This window comes from Spermophilus citellus (genome assembly GCF_964194105.1).
Source record: "Spermophilus citellus genome assembly, chromosome: 12".
Classification (NCBI taxonomy): Eukaryota; Metazoa; Chordata; class Mammalia; order Rodentia; family Sciuridae; genus Spermophilus; species Spermophilus citellus.
Window position 1 is genome coordinate 106,209,551 of NC_138198.1, and position 23,931 is coordinate 106,233,481.

At 35.3% G+C, this 23,931-nt stretch overlaps 1 protein-coding gene across 2 annotated transcripts in view; it reads right to left on the bottom strand.

Annotated features, from left to right (window-relative positions):
* Positions 1-23,931, bottom strand: part of DYM (dymeclin) — a 358,107-nt gene that overhangs the window by 237,970 nt on the left and 96,206 nt on the right. For both annotated transcript variants that reach the window (XM_081262969.1, XM_081262968.1), the window contains 2 exons: positions 22,341-22,466; positions 21,022-21,164 (listed from right to left, as the gene is read on the bottom strand). In XM_081262969.1, coding sequence (XP_081119095.1) covers positions 21,022-21,164; positions 22,341-22,466 — 269 coding nt within the window. The remainder of the gene's footprint in view (positions 1-21,021; positions 21,165-22,340; positions 22,467-23,931) is intronic.

Consider the following 23,931-nt stretch of genomic DNA (forward strand, 5'->3'; position numbering starts at 1 on the left):
ATAACCCACTTGAATCAATCTGTGAAATATGGTATATTAAGAACTATGTAATGTTTTGAACAACCAACAATAAAATTAAAAAAAAATAAAAAAAAAATATATTGCATCATTTAGAAAGCAGAGAAAGAAAAATCCAGTTGGCTCAAAAATTTCACTAGATTCAAATCACATATATCCTGCTTCCTCAATCGGGATGTATGAGCCCTTGGAGACAGCCCACGACATGCTCGGAATAAGCAACACCACAGAATAAACATGGTACATTTTCCTAGACCACTGATTTTACATAAATGTTTCAAAGAAGCTAATTAATTAAATTAGCATGTAATTACATCTTTGGAAATAAAAAAATATGGATATGTTTATTAAAGCAGAACTTACATTGTACAGACATTTATAAAATATGAAACCTGAGCACATGCTCAGTGTTGTACATTCAGTTATTTGCCTCAGCTAGTACTGCTAAGCTTTAAAAGTACCTACCATTAAGGGCTTTCATGGCTTTCTCAAAAATATGTGAATTACTATGATTCTCAGTATTTAAGGTGTATTTAAGGTCTCTTTACAAGAAAAAATATTCTTTGAATGATTCACTACACCTTTGTTGTTATTTCTTTTACTCTGGATCTAAATGTTTTCTATTGTAAAGACTATGACAAAAAAATGCCAGGGGACCGAGGACAAAAACTGATAGACAGGAAGAAGTACATGGTTCTGTCTCATTCCACACTCTTCTGCTTGCAATTCTGATGATAACTTCTACAATAACCCAAACTATAATAATAGATTATTATACCATGACTTTATCTTTACCTCCTAAACATTAACTCTAAGAGTAGAAGTAAGGATGAGGGGCAGTTACAAGTAACAAGCCTGGGTTGGGGATGTGGCTCAAGCAATAGCACGCTCGCCTGGCATGCATGCGGCCCGGGTTCGATCCTCAGCACCACATACCAACAAAGATGTTGTGTCCACCGAAAACTAAAAAATAAATATTAAAAATCTCTCTCTCTTAAAAAAAAAAACAAACAACAAGTAAGAAGCCTGTATAATAATGGCTTCCACAAAATTCCCAAAGTAAATGTAGCAGAGGTTGCATGCTGCTTCAAGATGTTCAAGAATCAGGTTCATTTTTCAATTGTTCTTTCACTGGGTAGGCTTTCCCTTCCTAAGGCTACTTATTGTCCAAGATGGCTAAGTTAGCTCTAGCTGTCACATTTTCATTCAAGTCAGCAGGAGAGATGAGAGCATATGAACTCCCTTTAAGAACCCTTAAAGGGATGTGGCTGAGTAGCTGAGTACTTGCCTAGCATGCAAAAGGCCCTGGGTTTGGGAGGAAGAAAGGGGAAACTTTACCTGCAAGTCTGCCCATGCCCCTTCTGCTTACTTCCCGTTAGCCATACACAGACCATATCTGGTTACAAAAGAAACTGAGAAATGTGTCCTATTCTTGGTGCCCATGTAGTCAGCTAAAATGGGGAATATAATGTTTTACTTAGATGTGATGTCATGGTAAAACATTTGTAGTGTCCCCAAAATATGCTCCTTCTGTCTGAGATGATGTGAGACAGCTAGTTTGCCTTCCATACTCTGTCCCTGAAGTCCTTTCTTTCACTCAGTTTAGGGGAAGCAACCATGCCCAGACAAACCAGCAAGCTGTATTAAAAACATGAGACTGGCAGAAGAACTGGTAGCCTTCCCATAATATCCTCCCTCTGAATGCAAGCAGCAGGATGCCTCAAAACATATGCTATAAATTACAGAGCCAAAAGAATGAGGAAAATAAACTTGCTCCTTTATGGCAGGAATTTGCCTACTTTCCTGATGTGACTGAGTCAGGAACTGAAATTAATAAAAGTTAACAACTTGGATTTACTGCACCTTTCTTTATTAGGATTTTCAAATGTCTAATAATATGCTAATTTATTTTCATAATATACTGTTGCTGTCACCCACAGGTAAACTTATATCACCTTCTCAAATATTATTTCACCAGTTTATGATTATCATTTCCTCACTTCTCTGTATAGTTTCACCAACTATAAACACAACACTAAACAATGTAGTTTGGTTTGGCTAGCTTTTCTCTCTCTCCTTTTGCAGTACTAAGGATAACCTGGGGAATTCTAGCACTGAGCTACATCCCTAGTCCATTTTATTTTATTTTATAATTTATTTTTGAGACAGGGTCTCATCAATACTGGCCTTGAACTTGAGCTGCCCTTGTCTCAGCTTCCTGAGCAGCTGGGACTACAAGTGTGTGTCACCACATCCAGCTTGGTTCTGCCATCTCCGTGGACAGTTTTTGCCTGGTTTTGACCTTTCATACTATATGTGTTCTTTTGTAACTTGCTTCTTTCAGTCAAGCCTGTCTTTGTACACCCCAGGTGTACATGTATAGCTGCAGCTCCTTCAGATGCATATAATGAATATAATATTTGTTGCTAGTCAGCTTCTTGTTGTTCTGACCAAAATACCTAACAGGAACAACTTAGAGGAGGAAGTTTATTTTGTCTCCGTTTCAGTACTCTCAGTTCATTCATGGCCAATTCCATTGCTCTGGGCCTAAGATGAGCCAGAACATCCGGGAGATAGGAATGGCAGAGGAAAACCGCTCAGCTCTTGGTAACCAGGAAACACAGTGAGAGAGAGAGGATCCAGAAACAAAATATAATTTCCCAGGGCACACCCAGTGACCCACTTCTTCAGCCACACCCACCTGCCTATGGTTATCACCCAGTTAGTCCATTCAAATTATGAATCCATTATAGCTCTCATAATCTAATCATTTCACAAACTCTGAACATGTCCCATCACCTTTGGAGAACACCTTATATACAAATTATTACATTTGTTATTACAAACAATGCTGCTACAATTTATACGTGTGTGTGTGTGTGTATGTGTGTATATATATATATATATATATATATATATATATATATATATATATATATATTTCCTGATATACATGTGCAAATTCCTCAGGGGAGTACACTTGAGAATGGAGATGCTCAGTTCCAGAACACGTACATGTTCCTATTTTACTAAATAATGACAAGTCCTGCAAAGTGGCTGTGCCTGATTACATTCTCAAAGTGAATAAGATTTCCTACTGGTGTCCAAATGCCTTCTTTTGTAATTTAGTAAAATGCATCACCTGTTTTGCAATTATTATGTTTTCATATTTACCCAATTTTCAAACAGGTTCAATACATTTTCACTTCATGCAAAATAGAAGTAAAGTTATATCCACAGTCTAACAAGTAACATTCAGCTCCATACAGAACTCACAGGTGAATTAAGATATTCATGCCCAATGACTGACCACTGGACCTCTATGGGAAGTATCAAAAACAAACAACAACAACAAGAAGCCATTAGAGCTATTCTTCACTCTCCTCTGTGTGGTTCTTATTATGTGGTACTATAATCATATTTATTAAGAATGCTTATTTAAACATTTAACATACAATTTTAGTCTTCATAAATCTAAATACCCATGCACAAAAATACTGAATGCTATTTTTATCTACCAGAATTATATTTGGCCTGTCTGCAAGGTGAAGGGGAAAGAAATAGAACTACCAAAATCTATGGTAAGAAAATGGAGCCAGGTTCAGTGGTGCACACCCGTAATCCCAGAGGCTCAGTAGGCTGAGACAGGAGGATCGCAAGTTCAAAGCCAGCCTCAGAAACAGTGAGGTGTTAAGCAACTCAGTGAGACCCTGTCTCTAAATAAAATACAAAAAGTAGGAGTGGGGATGTGGCTTAGTTGTCAAGTCCCCCCCCACCCCGCGAGTTCAATCCCTGGTACCAAAAAAAAGGAAAGAAAGAAAAGAAAAAGGAACTTTTTTTGGGGAGGGGGACACTGGGAATTGAGCTCAGGGGTACTCAACCACTGAGCCACATCACCAGCCCTATTTTGAATTTTATTTAGAGACAGGGTCTCACTGAGTTGCTTAGCACCTCACTTTTATTGAGACAGGCTTCAAACTCGCCATCCTCCTGCCTCAGCCTCCCATTCTGCTGGGAACATTTTTTTTTTCTTCTTTTGGGGTGTGTGTGTGTGTGCTGGGGCTTGAACTCAGGGACATTCAACCACTGAGCTACATCCTCAGCCTTATTTTTGTATTTTGATTTCACTGTGTTGCCTAGCACCTCGCTGTTGCTGAGGCTGGCTTTGAATCCGCAACCCTCCTGCCTCGGCCTCCCAAGGTGCTGGGAACATATTTCTTAAACAGTGAATTACATTATGAACATGTGACGTTATAAACTTCAGACGCAGAAGTAAAGACATTCTTATAAAGAATTCATCCACTTGCTACCCACTACTGCCCACTTTGAACAGTTATGGTCTTATCAAGCTGTTGCCCCAGTTACTGCATGAAACTAAACAACAATATTTTAAAATATTTTTTCAAAATAAATACATTTAAAACAATCAATTCAAATGCTATCTTATTCTAACAGAATTTTAAATAAAATTTAAAAGCAAATGGATCATAGCATATTACTCTGTTGTACCAAAGTGTTCATATAATTGTTGATAACCTGAAAGCATCTCCCAGTGACAACCATATAACTTGGAACTCTACATGTCAATACTTTGTTTTTGATTTAAAATAAAACAGTCTCTGAAAAACCTCAAACAAGTATTTTCTTTAAAAAAAATAATGGAAGTGCTAAGATCACAAAATACTCTAATATAACTGGAAAAAAAATAAGAGAGACATACTTTATGATTAAAAAGAAAGAAGTTTTACTGAAAGAGATTCCAAGAGTACAATAAAGACAATAAAATAATGTTTGCAGAAGTTGCTCCAAAGCTGGATATATCATTACAATATCATAAGAATAGTGTCACTGTCCTAAAAATGCTATCTATTATTCAACTCATTCCTGTCTCCCTCTCCTGAACCCCTTGCAATCACAGATCTTTTTACTCCTCTCTCTTTTTTTTTTTTTTTTGCATTTTCCTGAATGGCATACAGGTAGAATCATGCAACATATAGCCTTTCAGACTGAATCCCTTTCCTTAGCTTTTTAATATTTCTCCATATCTCTTCTGGGCTAAATAGGTCATTTCTTTTCATTGTCTCTTGAATAGTGGTAGTTCCCTAATCTTTAGTCATCCAGATTTTCAAAAGTGGTCATATTCTTACAAAGACTAGATGACATTTATTCTTTTATTAAATATTTTAGTGTCTCCTACAACCCAGACTCTCTGCTAATGAGCTGAGGGTATAGGTCAGAACAAGAAGCAATTCCTGCTCATCCAACCCGTTAGCAGAGGATCATAGTTAGGGAACAGAAAGGCCTAGTTCATTTCAAAAATCACAGGGCTGCTCAGCAAAACAGGTTGTTCTACACAGATCACCCTCTGAACTCTAGTTCTTATTCTCATGCTCTTTTGATCCTGTGCAAAAACCTAACTCTGCCACCTCAGACCCTCGCTCCAAGGTTCACTCTTCAAACTGTCAAGTCCCCAGGGAGCTACCACTGTTTCCAGTATCACGGACCCAGAAATGGGAGCAGTTATTCAGGACAGGGCCACACACAGCTGCAAAGTAGGGCAGGAAATGTAAGTAAGCCAAGAGCACAGAAGAAGGACCAGAACAGAGTGGGGTGGAGAGGTGAACAAGAATGGGACCATGAGAACAAACTGAGACGGGTCCAGGAGCTAGCTTTAAAAACAGGCAGAAAACCCTACAAATTTTTTATTTACTCACGTATTATCAGCTCTTGAGTAACACAGTTATGTAGGTAAAATTATTTTTACTTTTAGAGACATTCCTATGAAGCTTTATATTTTGGAATAATTACCATTGGAAAAAATGGCTCCTTTAAAATGAATCTCTCTTGGTCTTTCTACACTTTCTAAAATAAACGGGATCTAATGTACATCATGAAGACTATAGTAAATAATACTGAAAAATGTTAATCAGACTAAAAAATTAGCACAGATAGTAAGACTTCTTCTAATTTGGTGAAGTCAGGATGAACATGGTTATGGAAGTCGCTGCTGAATCTATATTTATCATCTTTTTTAATAATTTGTAAAAGGGAGGAAATTACCTTAATTTAATAATTTTAATTACCAAAATAGAAAGGCTAAAAGGACCAGGAAACAGAAAAGATATTTAAGGTGTTAACTAGTACAGTGCTGCTTTCAGCACTCATGTACTAGACACTTGTTCATTACTTGCCACATGTCACCTGAATATAACAAAAGTTCACAAAGGCATCCTAAATTCTGCATTTTTTTTAGTTGTAGTTGGACACCATATCTTTATTTGTTTATTTATTTTTAATGTGGTACTGAGGATTGAACCCAGGGCCTCACGCATGTTGGGCAAGCGCTCCACCACTGAGCCCCAGCCCCAGCCCCTATATTCTGCCTTTAAAACAAGGAAGCTAAGTAACTTGCTCAAGGTGACACGACCTGTGAAAGGCAGGGCTCAGCTTCCAGCTCAGACTTTTCTGATGCCCAAAGCCTTACTCTCTTCCAATCCAACATCCTGCTGCTGAGGACAGCCACTAGTTCTCTCCCTCCTTTCCCTTGTCTTGCCCTGCCAAGCAGGGGAACTGGACAGCCTTGCAGAGTGAATCTGGTGGCTGAAAAGCACCGTGAAGAGGACAGCTTCACGCTCTCTCCTTCACTCACCCCACTGGATCTGACGGGCCTTCAAGGAACGCACTCTGGCTCACAAAGATTATGAACAAATAGAGGAGGACAAGAATGAAGGGACATTTGCCATAATCCTACAAGGAATCCTCATTCTATTCTTGAGATGAGGAAGGGCTTAGAGAAGTTATAAAACATTCCCCAAGAGAAATGCAAATTAAAACTATGCTGAGATTTCATTTCACTCCAGTCAGAATGGCAGTTATTAAGAATACAAGTAACAGTAAGTGTTGGTGAGGATGTGGGGGAAAAGGTACACTCATACATTGCTGATGGGACTGCAAATTGGTATAACCACTATGGAAAGCAGTCTGGAGGTTCCTCAGAAAACTTGAAACGGAACTACCATTTGACACAGCTATCCCTTGCTTGGCATTCACTCCCTGTTTGGCATATACCCAAAGGACTTAAAATCAGCATACTATAGTGAGTGACATGGCCACATCAATTTTTATAGTAGCTCAAGTCACAATACCTAAGCTATGAAACCAACCTAGATGCCTTTGAACAGATAAACAAATAAAGAAAATATGGTAACTATACACAATAGAATATTACTCAGCCATAAAGAAGAATGACGTTTGCTGGTAAATGGATGGAACTGCAGACTATCATGCTAAGTGAAACAAGCCAATCCTAAAAAACCAAAGGTCAAATGTTCTCTCTGATATATGGATGCTAACACAAAATAAGGGTATGACAGGGAGAACAGAAGTTCACTGGATTAGACAAAAGGGAATGAAGGGAAGGGAGGGAGGATGGAAATAGGAAAGACGGTAGAATGAATTTATAACTTTTCTGTGTTCATATAGGAATACATAATCAGTATAACACTCCACATCATGTACAACCATAAGGATGAGAAGTTATACTCCATGTGTGTATAATATGTCAAAACACATTCTACTACTGTCATGTATAACTACAAAGAACAAATTTTAAAAAAAAAGAATTTCCCCAAGGTTATAGAGCTAATTAATCTGCAGTCTGGGTTCACGCCCAGGTCTGGTCCGACCCCAGCTCTTCAGAAGCTCTTACTTAGCTCTTCTGGAAAGACTAGGGAAATTCAAAGAGATACCTTCCCCGCCCCCCATCTTTGTCTAAAATAGACAAAATGAAATTTAGAACAGTAGTTCATCCTTGGAATGATTCCATATTCCCCCCACCGAGATTTCATTTCACTCCAGACAGGATAATTTTCTATTATGAAAACTGTCAAACAAACAGAAAAGCCAAAAAGAATGATAGTGAATTGCCAAACACTCACCACCTACACAATACATTAACATTTTGCTGTATTTGTGATACCATTCTTATTTATAATACATCTATCAATATAGTTTATTTTATTTATCCATTTTAAAATAAGCTGCAGAAACATAGCGATTGCTTTTAAAAGGAAAGCTTTTGAATATTTTCTATTAGGTTTTTTAAATTTTTATTTTATTCACATATAAAGTGATTTCAAAACTACAATAGCATTTATTTATGAGAATTCTTATTAACAAATTCTGTCAGCAAATAATACTGAATAAATTAATCTTTAAATTAATCTGAACACTCATAACTGCTCCATAAAAGTTATGCTCACTTGACTAGAATAGGTTTGAACAGGCTTAGAGGAAATCAACTTGCTTTATTTTTCAAAAAATAAAATTTGCATTCTCAAATCCCATAATTTTAATAATTTTAGTATTCTTATTTATACAATTTCTAAACCCCACAATAAAATTTATATTAATAGAAATTTCAAAATCAAATTAATCATATATAACAAATTAAATTTAAAAAACAGATTAAATCATTTGTACCAAAAAACACGCAACCATAGCAAGTCTCAGATATACATTCCTATGATTTCAACTGAAATTCATTATTTCACTCCATTCTTCAGAGTAAACACAAATGAATTCACTCCCCAGCTATTTGTAGCATGGAGGCGGCCATCACTCTTCCCTTTAAATCTGTTACAGACTTCAGAATAGAGGGCTAGAAGGAAGCCAATTACAAGGAATAGGATAAGTCAAACTATTTTGACAATATATTTTCTAATAAATATCACTTAGTAAATACCTATCAAAAAGTTTAAATCTAAACCAATACTTTTGTCAGAGAGCAATTAAAATTTACTTTTAATAACATTACTACTCTACAACTAAATACAGTCATTTTGGATTGTTGATACTATTTTAAATCTTCAGTGTATCTATCCCTTCAAGGAAACACTCCAATGCAACAGTAAACTGATATTACTTGTATTTTATAACTTATAAATGAGTTCAATACTGGGGGAAAAAAGAAAAGAAGTCATTCTCTCATTTGATATATAAAGTCTACCAAATCATTCCAAATAAAAATGAAATGAGAATATTATTATTGTTTATAAAACACTTTCTGTATTGAAAGTTCAAAGTGTTTTAATTAGGAATTTGTTATTTTCACAGTGATGCCTGTTTCTGAGTGTCACATACTTTTTCTCTTACTGTAGTTTTTCTTTCTCTTAATGAGTCATCCCAGAAAAAGCCAAAACTGAAGAGAAAAATAATCATCATGTAAAATAAATTACAACTACTAGATATCATACCTATCTTAATAAATTCAATAACTTTCTCAACAATAGCAATTGGGAAAAATGAGTTTTAATTTTCAATTTCTACTTTATTAATTTCTCTATTGCAGCATTTGCCTAAACAAATAATCACTACTTTGGCCTTGTAATTTGCCTTGGACACCCACCACTGCAAGCAAAGGGAAAAAAAACATTTTTGATGGCTCATTCGAATGGAAAAACCATATATCAGAAGTTATTGTGTAAAAACTCGGGACTTGTGAAAGAAAGCAGTTTGGCAGAACACATTTAATTAGGCTTGGCTCTTTAAAATATTAAATACTCAGTTAAAATCACATTACCACTTTGTCTTATAACTTAAAACACAGAATAAATTTCAAAGTCAACCCTTCAGTGCTTCACCATTGTTTAGACATTAGCAGCAATTACAATGTTTGGAAATATAGTAAGACCGATCAAAGTAGTAAGGATAGAAGCAAAAGAAACTCTGAATAAATGTTATAACTTATTTTTACATACAACATCAAATTTTCAACATAATATTTCTTTTCACTACTATCTGAAATCTGTTATAGTCATGCACCACATGACAGTTCAATCACAACAAACCAAATACACAATAGTTGTCCTGTAAGATTATGATAGAGTTGGGGCTGGGGATGTGGCTCAAGCGGTAGCGCGCTCGCCTAGCATGTGTGTGGCCCGGGTTCGATCCTCAGCACCACATACAAACAAAGGTGTTGTGTCTGCCGAAAACTAAAAAATAAATATTACAAAAAAAAATTAAAAAAAAAAGATTATGATACAGCTAAAAAAATTCCTCTTGCCTATAATCATCATAATGTTGAGTGCATCCCACATATTTACACATCTGATCTCTGAGATGTCGTTGGTATAGACAAACCTACTATGCTTCCAGTCAAATAAAAGTTCAGCATATACAGTACAGAATACTTGATAATGATAATAAATGACTGTTACTGGTGCATGCATTTATTATACTTTTTAATGTCATTTTAGAGTATTCTCATTCTTAAAAAAAAAATTGCTGTCAACAGCATGCCAGGTTATGCTGGCAGGAGCCTCACACACCTCAAGATTACTGCATCTCTTGATTGCACCATTTTCTTTTGTTATTGATTTAATTTTGTGTTCTGTTCATCATGCCTATGCAGCAATAGGCCGCACAACACACATCGTAGTGTGCAGTGAGCTAGGTTTGTACAACTGTACTCTATGATGTTTGCATGATAAATCACCTAAGGACACATTTCTCACAATATATCTCCATATTTAAGCAATACATGACTGTATATAATATATAATACAAAAATAAAATGTACCAAATAACTGATGTTTTCATAATTTATTTACATTAAAAACTGGGTAAATTTCTAAATCATCATGAGGTCACTTTTTCCTATTATTTTAGCATTTTTAAACAAAGTTATATTCTAAATGTTACTAAGTGATATCTACTACTATTAATGGTCATTTATTGTGTATCTAGAAGATGTCAAGCGCTTTCCCACACATTTACACATCTGATCTCATCAGCCCTACAAAGGCAGGTACAGTGCTCACTCACCCTACAGAGGACATGTTCAAAGACCCCCAGAGGATGCCTGTGAATAGAACCTTTTCCATATTACCTAAGCATTTATCACACACTGTTAACTTGTGCAGTTTGGGGTATAATAGCAAAACAAGCATAAATTTCTTTTTCTTTTCTCACAATTTCATAGATTGAAGATTCATTCTTACCATATATCTTAGCAATTTTTGTATTTGATTTTTTTTCTTTCCTTATTAAGTGGAAAATAATTCAGATTTGCAATTTATGGCTTTTCTTTGGTATATCTAAATTGCAAGAATCACTCTTTTATTGCACTTTGGGGTCACAATTAAGTAAAATAAGGACTACTTGAACACATGGACTATGACAGTCAATCTAAGACAATTATTAAGTAACTAAATGGATGGGTAGCATATGTAGCACAGATACACTGGACAAAGGGATAACTCACATCCCAAGCAGGCTAGAGCAGGATAATGTGAGATTTCATTGTACTATGCAGAGCAGCATGCAATTTAAATCTTGTGAATTGTTTATTCCTGGAATTTTCCACTTGATATTTTCAGACTATAGCTAGCTGCATGCAGGTAAGTAAAACTGCAGAAAGTGAAAATGTGAAGAAAGAACAACTATTATATTAACTTCATTTTACCATAAGGAATTTAGGTCATTAAGAGTTTAATAGCCCAAATACACACAGTAAATGGCAGGTCGGGGGTTCAAACCTAGTTCTGCCTAATACCTACATACAATTACCTTTTGCATATTATCAAATTATAATCCACAATTTGCTTCTTCAAAGGACAATATAAAAGTGGTCTCCAGAGTCAGAATACAATTTATTTCAATCATACAACTGCTTTTTTCTTGGATTTCTTATACATTTTGGCATGATTTTTTAAAATTAAACAAGTTAGTATGGTTAGAATGGACTGTGGGTAACATCTTCACCACCACCAGCAAGTAGGGTTATGATGTAAAATAAAGAGTGACTGGAGCCAAATGCTTTTTTAGCTACCAATGTGTAAAAGATGAGTGCTTTAGAAGTTAAATATTACAGGAAGCAGAATTCTAGCATAACCTACTTAATGCCTGGTTCGACCTCTAAATCCACGTATGTGTTTATGGTATTATGAGAGCAGAAACTTAACCCAACTATAGTGCTTAAAGGTGGAACCTTTGTAGAATGATTAGGAAAATGAGGTCATTAAGGTGGAGCCCTCACAATTAAATTTTGGTGCCTTTATAAAAAGAGAGCAAGAGACAAGAAGAGACAATTATGGGTGTTTCCTTATGCCTCAGGACATGGCAAGCAAGAAGACCATCATCAAAGGTCAAACCAACAGATCCCACCAGATCTTGGACTTTGAACCTCCAGAATTATGAACCAAAATAAACCCTGTTTTCCTTATAATGTAATCTGCCTCAGTTATTTCATTATAATAATAAAACTTGACTACTACACCTGGTTATAGAATGGATTTTTGATTCACCTCCAAAATTCATGTTAAAGTTTTCTCATTGTATTGGGGGTAAGGTCTTTGGAAACTAATTAGGTTCAGATGAGGGCATGATGGTAGAGCCCCCATGATGGGATTAATGCTCTTACAAGAAGAGGGAGAAATGCCAAAGTATCTTCTGTCTGCCATGTGAGGACAGAGTAAGAAGGTGGTTAACTGAAAACCAGGGAAAGGGCCCACACCAAGAACCAAATATGGTGGTGTCCTGATCTTGGGTTTTCCAGCTCTAGAACTGTCAGAAACAAATGACAGGACTGGGGTTGTGGCTCAGTGGTAGAGTGCTCGTCTGGCATGTGTGAGGCACTGGGTTCAATTCTTAGCACTACATAAAAATAAATAAGTAAAATAAAGATATTGTGTCCATCTACAATTTAAAAATATATTAAAAAAGAAACAAATGACAGTTGTTCAGCTGCCCAGTCTGTGATATTTTATCTTAGCAGCCTCTGCTGAGTAAGACAATACCTTCTGACCATACATCCTGCCCTAACAAATTAACAGATCACAGACATAAAGGTCATTAGCCACTTATAAAACATTTTTTAACAAGGGAGGGTAATGTGCCTATAGATTAAAGTAAGAATTATCTTACTGACTATAACTAACAATACTACTGATATCTATGATTAGTTGAACATTTCAAATATTTATTAAAACACAGGATCAATATTTTCTAGTAAAATCAAGTCTTTTCTATTAAAATCTTTGACTAATTTTATGAACAAAATGTCAAAAAGCAAACATAATAATCTATCAGATAAATTACTGTGTAAGAAATGGTACCATAGTGATTGTTGTCAAGGCAAGCTCATTTAGGAAGCAAGGAGAAATCTCTTGTGGAAATATCTATTTAACATTCAAGTTTTCCTTTCTAACTGTCATTGGCCAAATTTTACACCACATAAAATGAAAAGCCAATTGGAGAAAATGCAAAAACATGGCAGGCATATTCAATTTAGTCAGTTTTTCAAAATATTTTTTACATAAACTTTTGCAGACCAAAAACATACAAAGATCTTAATTTTTTAAACTAACATAAATGTGTCTGGCTTTTCTGGACACTAGCTGTTTCTCTAAATAAAATGTGTTCTAATTATTTTTATTTTAATTAACAAGCACCAGAACTTTAGTACAGATAACAAAAGTTATTTACATGAGGACAGATACTATATAGTTTTACAAGTGATTTCATACACAATATCTCATTTGTTCCTCATAATAACCCTATACAAAACTGGTCTTGTTATTTATCAATGTTACATATTAGATAATGAGATTTAAAAAGATGAAGAACTTGTCCAAGGTCATGCTAAACTGTGACTCCATCCCAAATCTTCTGATTCAGTTTATCAGGCTCTAGAATCCAATCTTATCCACCAGGATTTCCAGGAATGGAAATGAGAAAAAGCAACTGAGAGGTCTCTGGGATACAATCACAGTGGAGATATTGAGGGGTGGGTGACCTGGTTTGAACTCACAAGAGGATCACCTAGCACCTCCCCACAAGGGGGATTACTAGCTCTGGTTTCAGGTAGATTCTAGCAGGTAAGCCCTAAAAGTCAGGGAAATCCTCATTAACTCTGAAGTCTACTACCTGGAAAACACAGGCTGCTGTCCCTACAGCAAACCCTTCACCCAGGTCTCCAGGAAATGAAATCTGTTCCAGGTAGAACAGTCACAAAATCCCTAGCTATGTTCACATTTGTTATTTTTCACATGACATCTACAGAAGCACTCTAATCTCCACACATCTCTCAGCATGGTGTTGAGGACACAGTCATGGATACAATAGGAGGCCCCAAAATATTTTTTTAATGATGATCTAGAGCTAAAAATAGAAGCTACCTTATTCATTGAAAGGATTTATAGACCACACTACACCTAACACAATCAAATCCTACTGGATACACTAAAAGGTTACCTTTGTGCATAAAATTTGAAGGGAAAAACAGGAGATAAAAACTATTGATATAGAAAAGATTTAGAACCTAAAATTGATAGTAAATTCATTAATAATTAAATATTAATAACCAAAAGTGGCATAAAATCTAGATTAACTTAAAAAACAACACTAGAATCAAGGAGATCAGAATTCCAACCTATTTGTTTTACACTGAAGTACCATACTCATTGTCACCTTTAACAGATTGATTCTGACAAGTGGACCTCACTAGTAGCAGAAAACACTAAGAATAGAAACCAAGAAAATGCATCAAGAGATTAGTTAAACACATTAGCACCGCCTCAATATATTTCCTCAGCAATTAGTATTGGCTCAGCCACTTTCCATGAAGGGCCCCCAGGAGAAAGATTCCAACCCTGGAAAAGGGGCTGCACCCCACCACAGTGGTGCCCAAATCATATCAGAATAATCTAGAACACTCACTGAAAATGTGTATGGCTAGGCCCTACCTCATTTCTAATGATTTTAAAATTCCAATGTCTGGTTTTAATGATATGTTTTTTTAAAGTATGCCAAGTATACTGAAACTCTGATTCATTTAAAAATTCACTTAACATATCAAATTAACTAAAACTGGTACTTTTCTAAACAGTGAAATGATATATATCAATTGATTCTTTTTCCATTCTGTCAGAATAGTGGAGGAATATCTAAACTAAAAAAATATAGAGAAAGGAAATAAAAATATGAATAATATTTTTATTATAAAAATATGAATAATACAGTTTATTTACAGGTGTTATAAATATTACAAATTAAGGTAATATAGTAACATGTAATTAATTCTAACCAGTTTCAGTGAAAGAAACCACACTTGACAGATTTAAGGGTTTTTTTTTTAAAAAAAAGATGAAATCTATACTAGTTAAATGTCACTGTTCTCAATAACAACAAAAAACATACTAGTTGTCATTTAAAAAAAAATTTTAGTTGTTGATGGACCTTTATTTTATTCATTTATTTATATGCGGTGCTGAGAATTGAACCCAGTGTCTCACACATGGTAGGCAAGTGCTCTACCACTGAGCCACAACCCCAGCTGACTAGTTCTAATTTTAAAAAAATTAATAAATCCTCCAATATCCATTACATTGATTCCATACTATGCCAGGACTCCCTGCACACTGGAGTCCCGACAACAGAAAGAAGAAAGACTTGTGATGCGCCATGGAGCCTTTAGTCTAAGATAGTTAGAGGAAAACCTAATCATAAAAATTCAACTTCAATGCAACACAAATGATTGTAACTTAATAGCGGAGATTTTAAAATACAGAGAAAAAAAATCTTTATTTCTTTATTTTTACTGAAGTAAAAACAAATTCCCTAACTCACCTGTATTTAAGGGTAGTGAAATGTTAAACTCACTGAAGTTGGTAAATATGCTATAGTTGTGTAAGAAGCATCCCCTTCTAGACTATAAGTACACTAAAGAATTGAGGGAGTAAAGGGCCATGGTGTAGATAACTTGCCCTTAAGCGGTTAAAAAAAAATTGAGGGTGTTTCTGTGTGTGTGTGTATGTGCGTGCGTGTATGCACACATGTAAAAACAAAGAGAATACAATGACAAAACGAGGGGATAAAAATGCCAACATAAATCAATCTTGATAAAGAAACACATAGGGGTTTTTTAATATTTTATTTTTGAAACCTTTCTAAGTATATAAAATTATATCCAAATAAAAGGGTGTTCCTTTTTAATGTACAAAGAAGGAGATAAATTAAAAAAAAAAAAAAAAAACAGCAAAATGTTGACCATTCCGTAAGACAGGTTGTGGGTAAATGAGAGTTCATTCTATCATTCTCTCTATTTCTGTACATCTTTATTTTATATACTAAAACATGAAAAAAAGAAAACAGTAGATAAAATCATGTAGGTAAGGTAGCTACTATAGTGCCTAGCAAACAGAAGGTATTCAATAAATGATAGACACTTTTATTACAACTGAGTCACATCTCTCAAGTGTAGACAAGTATTGGCTTTTAGTGTATAATTACATTTTAGTATTAACTGACAATTCATAGATGTAAGGTGCTTTGCTGGACACTGTACTGCCAAGAAGTAGCTCAGAACTCAGGTGGTCATGACACTGTAAAAAAAAAATAGAATAGCCTATTTCATATAGATGAAGTTGCTATGAGAATAAAGCAAGCGTTTAAAGAGTTCTCTTATATACGCAGAAGAGTTATATAAATGTTAGCTTTCATTTTATTGTACATAGAGACAATATAGGGAGAATAAGGCACATATGTATGTAAATATAATCAAATTCAAGTGACAGGTTCCACAGAAAACAATCACACCTAGCTAGGAATGCAAAGGAAGTCTTCATGGAGAAGGTGGTACTCAAGATGGACTTTAAGAGATGGATGAGCAGAAAACTCAAGTCAGTGAGAGGAGGAACTAGGATGCAAGACTGCTGAAATAATTCAAGCAAAGTCATTCAAAGAGAATGTCAGGAAGCAAGAAGTAACAAAACGTTAGGGTCTAGGAAAAAACAGCAGTTCGACCACAAATACATCTGTAAAAGTGAATGAGAAGAAACTACGAAAGGTCTTGCCTGACTTGGGAGGCTCCAGGTATGTGGCTCGCTACTCATCCGGACCCCAGTTCTATCACCAGGTTTCTCCTCTTCCCATGGCTGGTGCCAATATAACTTCACTATCCAAGACTGTTTTTTGAAATACGACACTCTGTTTCAAAAGGGACAATTTAAGCAAAGCATACAATGCAGAAATTGCTATGAAAGGAAATGCTTTCTATGCCCAGGGAAAATTCAATCACAACAAAAATGAATGTAATCCAAATAAATTTGAAATTTACATTTAGCTTTTAAATATAATTTTTTTCTATGAGAAACTTCCAAATCATATATTTCACAAGCTGTTTTAGTCAGCTTTTTAATCACTATAACCAAAAGACCTGACAAGAACAATTTTAAAGGAAGAAAAGTTTATTTGGGAATCACAGTTTCAGAGGTCGCAGTCCATAGATGGCCGGCTCCATTGCTCTGGCCCAAGGTGAGGCAGAACGTCCTGGCCGAAAGGTGTGAAGGAGGGAAGCAGCTCAGGACAGACAATCAGAAATACAGAGAGCTCTGCTCACCAAGAACAAAATATAAATTCCAAAGGCACGCCCCCTCAATGACCCACCTCCTCCAGTCATACCCTACCTGCCTGCAGTTACTACCCAGTTAACCTATTAGTAGATTAACCCACTGACTAGTTTTCAGCTCTAATAATCTAATAATTTCCCCTCTGAACATTCTTACATTGTCTTACATATGAGCTTGGGAGACACTTCATATCCAAACCATAACACAAGCTAATATTAATGTAAGAAATTCCTTAATTACCAACTAAAAATCATCAAAAGTGAGCACATGACGAAAGTTAAATTTTGTCAGTGTAACTGATATTTCTAAAATGTAGTTGAATTCAAAATTACATGACTGCGATAGTTCTTAAATTTTATTTTGCTGACAGTACATAGCTGTATTTTTTAGTAGTATGTCCTTTGTTGTTTTTTATAATGTTTTGACTCACATACTATAAAATAATGAATCCATAATTATTCCATCCTGATTTCTGCTTCTACATGAATAGTTTTATGAAGATTTAGGAAGAGAACCAGGCAAAATGTCTTTGTGACTATAGTATGCTATAAAACATAAATCTATTTTAATTCCTTACTAAATTTTAAAACAGTGAAAAAAATACCAGAGAATCTTTAAAAGTTATTTTAGAAATAACCTCAGAGATCATTATCCCAATCAATCTTCTCACTCAATAGGCAAGGAAATAGTTAGGAAAATTAGAATTATATGCTAATAATATGATAACCTCCATATGATATGCTGCTAACTGATTAAAAACAAATCCAAAATTTTAAATTCATATTTTTGGCACCCAAAATACTAATGACACCACATACAATACTGGGCATCTATCTAATACAACACATAACCTAATACAATACATAACTGAACGAAAAATCAAAAACTACACACATTTGTTTACTTTAAAAAAGAAACTGTCTATGTATTACCACTGCCTTAAAGAAAGCAGATAATAAACTTATAACATTCCCCCTAAAGCCTAAATATTAAAAATGGTCACTTTTAAATACCAGCTTACTGACTCTGTTAGCATTCTATTGCTGTGACAAAATGTCTAAGATAAACAACTAAAAAGAAGGAAAGATTTATCTTGTCTGGTAGTTTTGTAAGTTTCAGTCCATGGGTGGCCCAGTTACTTTTAGGCCTGTGATGATGAAGTACATCACGGTGGTGGGAGGATGATGCAAAGGAGGGTGCTCACCTCATGGCAGCCAGAAAACAGAAAGAACAAGGGGTCAGGGACAAAACACATGCTTCAGGAACATGCCCCCAGTAATCTATTTCCTCTAAGTAGGCCATTCCTTCCAAAGTCTTTACTGCTGAGGGCCATTGCCAAGTAGGAATGACACATCGAAATTTCCTTGCCAGCGTACCCCATGTTAAATGGACTTGCCTTGGAATTTCGCTGTTGACATTGCATGTAAGGTGACCTTGCTCAAGGACCAGGGCGGATCCAGGTTTAGAGCTGATCAGGTTTGAGGAAGTATCCCGATCCTTGGGTTTAGGGCGTTCCCGGTTTAAGACAAGTTTAAGGCTTCCCGGTTTAAGACAATATGGGTTTTAGGGAAGTTGGAGGTTGAAGATTATTGCTGCTGGAAATAGGGCGTTCCTGCTGCCTGAGCTCCCGTTGAGTTCTCGGGAGATTCAGAAAGTATTTTGGGAAGAAAGCCTCGTGGAGTAGGTGAATTGGGCGGCAGGAGAACTTGGATTTCCCCAGAACGTGTGTAGAGGCCAGTGTGAGTTCGGGAATAAAGAATTGCTGTTTGAATCTACAAGGTGTGTGGTGGCTCGTGATTCTGTGCCCAGCCAAGACATTGGCACTTTACCACCTCCCAACAGCACCAGCTAGGACTGAACTCATGTGCTGACATGAACCTTTGGGGGACATTTCCAATCTAAAACATAACAATGATTTAAAAAAAAAAAAAAAGAATTGAAAATACTAACAGATCAATTAAGTCTTCCAATGGGACACAAAAAGCCATTCTTGTGTTGCCTTTGCCTTTCAGCTTATGGATGAGCTGTACATAGCTTCCTTGTCTAAAATAATACAGATAGGCATTGGGTAATGCAGGTAAGCATTCTAAGCAGGCTGCTCAACACCAAAGACAAGGGCAGTGATCACAATGTATTTAAGTTGACAATATTAAGAGAAATCAAAGGAGGACAAATCTAGAAAGTCTAGTTTACTGATCAATTTCTTAAATCAACAAAACAAACCCAGAAGGATTTTGTTTTGTTGTTTGTTTTTAACCACTAAGATACATCCCCAGCCCTTTTTAATTTTAAGATAAGGTCTCAATAAGTTGCTTAGGGTCTCTCTAAGTTGCTGAGGCTAGCTTCAAACTTGCAATCCTCCTGCCTCAGCCTCCCGAGCCACAGGGATTACAGGTATGTACCACTGCACCCGCCAAGTTTACCATTTCTTAACAAAAAGTTACCAACATTCATTATCTAATAAGTTATTGCACAGTACTGCCTTTTCCTATTACACTGATGTCCTGGCCTGAGTATGGAGAGCATGCCATGACCACAACTCCACTGTAGAAACCAGCTTCATCTGGACCCTGCATTCTAATTAAAGAGAGTATACTGCACACTGTGCAGACCTGACAACTGCTAAAGTATCACTCTATTTTTTATTTATCCTTCAGAATAAAGCAAAAGTTCACTGTTGTGACCTCATATGACCTGGGACCCCAAGCTAACAAAGGGGAGGACCAGAGGTACTTGGTGCTTCTCATGTCCTCAGGTCTGAACCCTGTGAAGCAGAAATGAGAACTTCCTATGTGGTAGGGAAAAAAGGGCTTTCTTCAGCTACGACACTTTTTCCCAAGCAGAAAAAACTCAAATTTGTAACCACCACTTTATTACAAATTCTTCAAATGTGCTAATTTGTCACTGAATAAAATGGAGCACTAAATATAATAGAAAAACTAAACTCAATTGGCCATATAAAATCCCAAGCAATAAAGACTCTAAAATACAAAGGTCTTTAAAAAAAAAAAAAAAAAAAAAAAATATATATATATATATATATATATATATATATATATATGCGTGTGTGTGTGTGTGTATATATATATATATATGTATGTATGTATATATTTTAGTTGTAGTTGGACACAATGCCTTTATTTTATTTATTGTTATGTGGTGCTGAGGATTGAACCCGGCACCTCGCACATGCTAGGCAAGTGTTCTACCACTGAGCTACAACCCCAGCCCCCCAAAGGTCTTTTATAACAAAAGCAGTAAGAAGTTTAAATTTTATTTTAAAACTTATTTTAAAAGGTTTAAGTTTATTTTTACTGTATACCCAGAACTCATAAAATATAGATATGTATGCCTAAACATTGTTCTTGAAGAATGGTGCTTTATAGATAAATAATACATTCATTATCTGCATGTATTTAATATAAATCACTGCACAGAATGGAAAGAGTAATATTTTAGTTACTTTCATTATTTCACACTTATCCCCACAAATCCAACATAACTGTTGAAGATGGCAGTCAAAAGAACAGAATTTGTTATGCCTGATTAAATGTATACACAAAAAGAATTGAAAAAATCTTATAGGACTTACTTGCTACTCCTGATGCCAGTCCATAGAGCAGTCCTCCTCCATCTGACTGCTGGGGGTAAATATGGGCTCCTGGAGGAGGAGGCTTTTCTTGTCTTATGAAGTTATATAATAAAGTTTTCACAAGTTTGCTGGTGTATGGAAGACTACACAAAAAGAAAAAAAGTCAAACATGTTTATGGGAGTCACCTAATTCTATAAAAGTGACACAGAAGTAACTCTGACATTAATATTGCTTGAAAGAAATATTCACTGTCACATGTCAAGACTCTGAGGGCTGAGATCATTGTTGAGGCTTACTTCTGACTTTGCCTCCTGGTCACATCTTTAAAATAACTGAGAGTCAGTTACATTAGCTGTAATCAATATAACATTTGTGAGACATTAATTTAGTGCATAACATAGTACTGGTACTTAAAGAAAGGTGGTAACATGAAATCATCACGGAAGAGCAAGGATTTAAAGATAGTAATAAAAGACTGCACTTGTTAAGCATGAAAGTATTCGATATATCCAATTATTTAATTGGTAATACACCAATTCCTGCAATCTATATTGAATTTATTAACAGATCCTTGAATGTACTATTGGATTTTTAAAAATATTGCTTCCAAAATTAACAACAAAAATCAGTAAAAGAACATATTATAGTTTAAGTACCTGACACCATACTAGTACAAAAACCCTACTATCTATTCATTCAACCAATTGCAGATTAAAAATTTCAGAAAAAATATGCATCTGTATTACACATGTACAGAGATTTTTTCTTGTCATTATTTCCTCAATGATAAAATGTAAATCATTTGGATATGATTCAAAGTATAAAGGAAGATGTGTATAGGTTGTATGTATTTTATATAAGGAACTTGAGCATACAGGATTTGGGTATCCTTGGTGGGGGGCTGTGGGAGGGGGGTTCTGAAACCAATTCCCTGTGAATAACAAGGGACAACTTTAGTTTCAAACAGATGAGTGAGAAGAAGATACAAGAACAATTTGAACAAACAAATATGACTTGATGACTGCTTAGACATAGAAAATGAAGGAGGAAAAAAAAAAAGAAAGACACTTTGAAGGTTTCTATTCTACAAAGCAACCGCTAGAGATGGCAATGAATTTAGGGGACAAGAAAAACAGGGAAGATGGGTAGTTTGAATACAAAATTGAATTTAGACCCTAAAGGATGTAAAGCTGTAGTAAAAAAAAAAAAAATCAGAAGCAATATATTGGAGATACAGGACCACACTTACGTAAAAGGACAAGAATACAAATATAAATTATGAAGTTTAAAAGGGGACAAATTTAAAATAGAAACATACCATGGACCTTGCATCAAATACTTGTGACTAATGCTCTGACGCAAAATTTCTTTGTGGAAGAGTTGGCAGGAAAGGAAAACAACCATTGTTGATATAGCTTCCACTGATATTTCATATGTAATATCTCTGGAGAAATAGGGAAAAACAGTAATGATCATTTTAAAATAAGATATACATTAAAAACTCAAATCAACATTTTCTTAATATTAAAGAACTTACATATTTAACAAAAAATTAAGTCAAACAAAAATATTAAACTCTTTCTCAGGCATTAGTTATTTTATTCTGGCATTTCATTATTTTCCTAATTTCCAATTCCACCTCATACTGAAGGACATGCCTGTCATGAACACAATAACCAGCAGTGTTCTACTTTGAGGATCCTCTCTAAACCCCTACATTTATCCCTGTATAGTAATGGCACAGAAACAAATATTCAGATTGTAAAGTGGAAGAGAAATTACAGTGCAGGGAAGAAAACAATGTATTTAGGAGTTCATAATTTCTTTACACTCATAACCATGGTAAAAGATCTTTCATCTCTAGTGTATGCTTTCTCAAGATCAAATTTGCATGTCTGGCAAAATATTAGTGGTATACACATCATTTCTGTTTTATTAAGCATATTTCTTTTAGGAAGGACTACCCTGTCTGTCCTCTCAAGATCATTAACCACTTTTAGAAACAAATCTTAGATCACTTAAAAGCAAAAGTTTCAGCTGAGTAAGGAGATCAAACAAGAAAAATGTATCAAGATATCTTGAGGGCTGGGGTTGTGGTTCAGAGGTAGAGCGCTTGCCTAGCATGCGTGAGGCACTGGGTTCGATCCTCAGCACCACATAAAATAAAATAAAAATATTGTATCCACCTATAATTAAAAAATAAATATTAAAAAAAAAGAAATCTTGGGGCTGGGGATGTGGCTCAAGCGGTAGCACGCTCGCCTGGCATGCGTGCGGCCCGGGTTCGATCCTCAGCACCACATACAAACAAAGATGTTGTGTCCGCCGAAAACTAAAAAATAAATATTAAAAAAAATTCTCATTCTCTCTCTCTCTCTCTCTCTCTCTCTCTCTCTCTCTCTCCTCTCTCTCTCTCTCTTTAAAAAAAAAAAAAAGAAATCTTGAGTTACAGTAAAAAATGGGATTATTTCAGGGACCAGGAAAGCAGAAATCTCAACAGCATAGCAAAAAGAGTAGCAGCTCCAAAAGAATGCCAAAATACTTTTATAAATCTGAAATATGCATGCAAAGTCAAAAAAGAAAAAAGTACTTAACACATCTACTTAAATGAAACCTCATTAAATAATTTAGGGAAAACTTGACTCTAGAGTTAGACCAAGCTTAAACTCTACCAGATATTTTAAGACATTATCAATAATAGAAATATGTTTAAAAAACAAAGTGGGCAGGTCTGGGGTACAGGGCAAAAAAAAAAAGTATACAAACTCAACTGATCCTATTTTGTAATGAATAAATCTCAATTCTACTCAGAAATTTTATTTTTAAAGTACTTTAATTCTCTTTCCTAAAATTTCCAGAACTACTGCAATAAAAAATTAGCCATATAAAAAGCAATTCTTATACTTAAT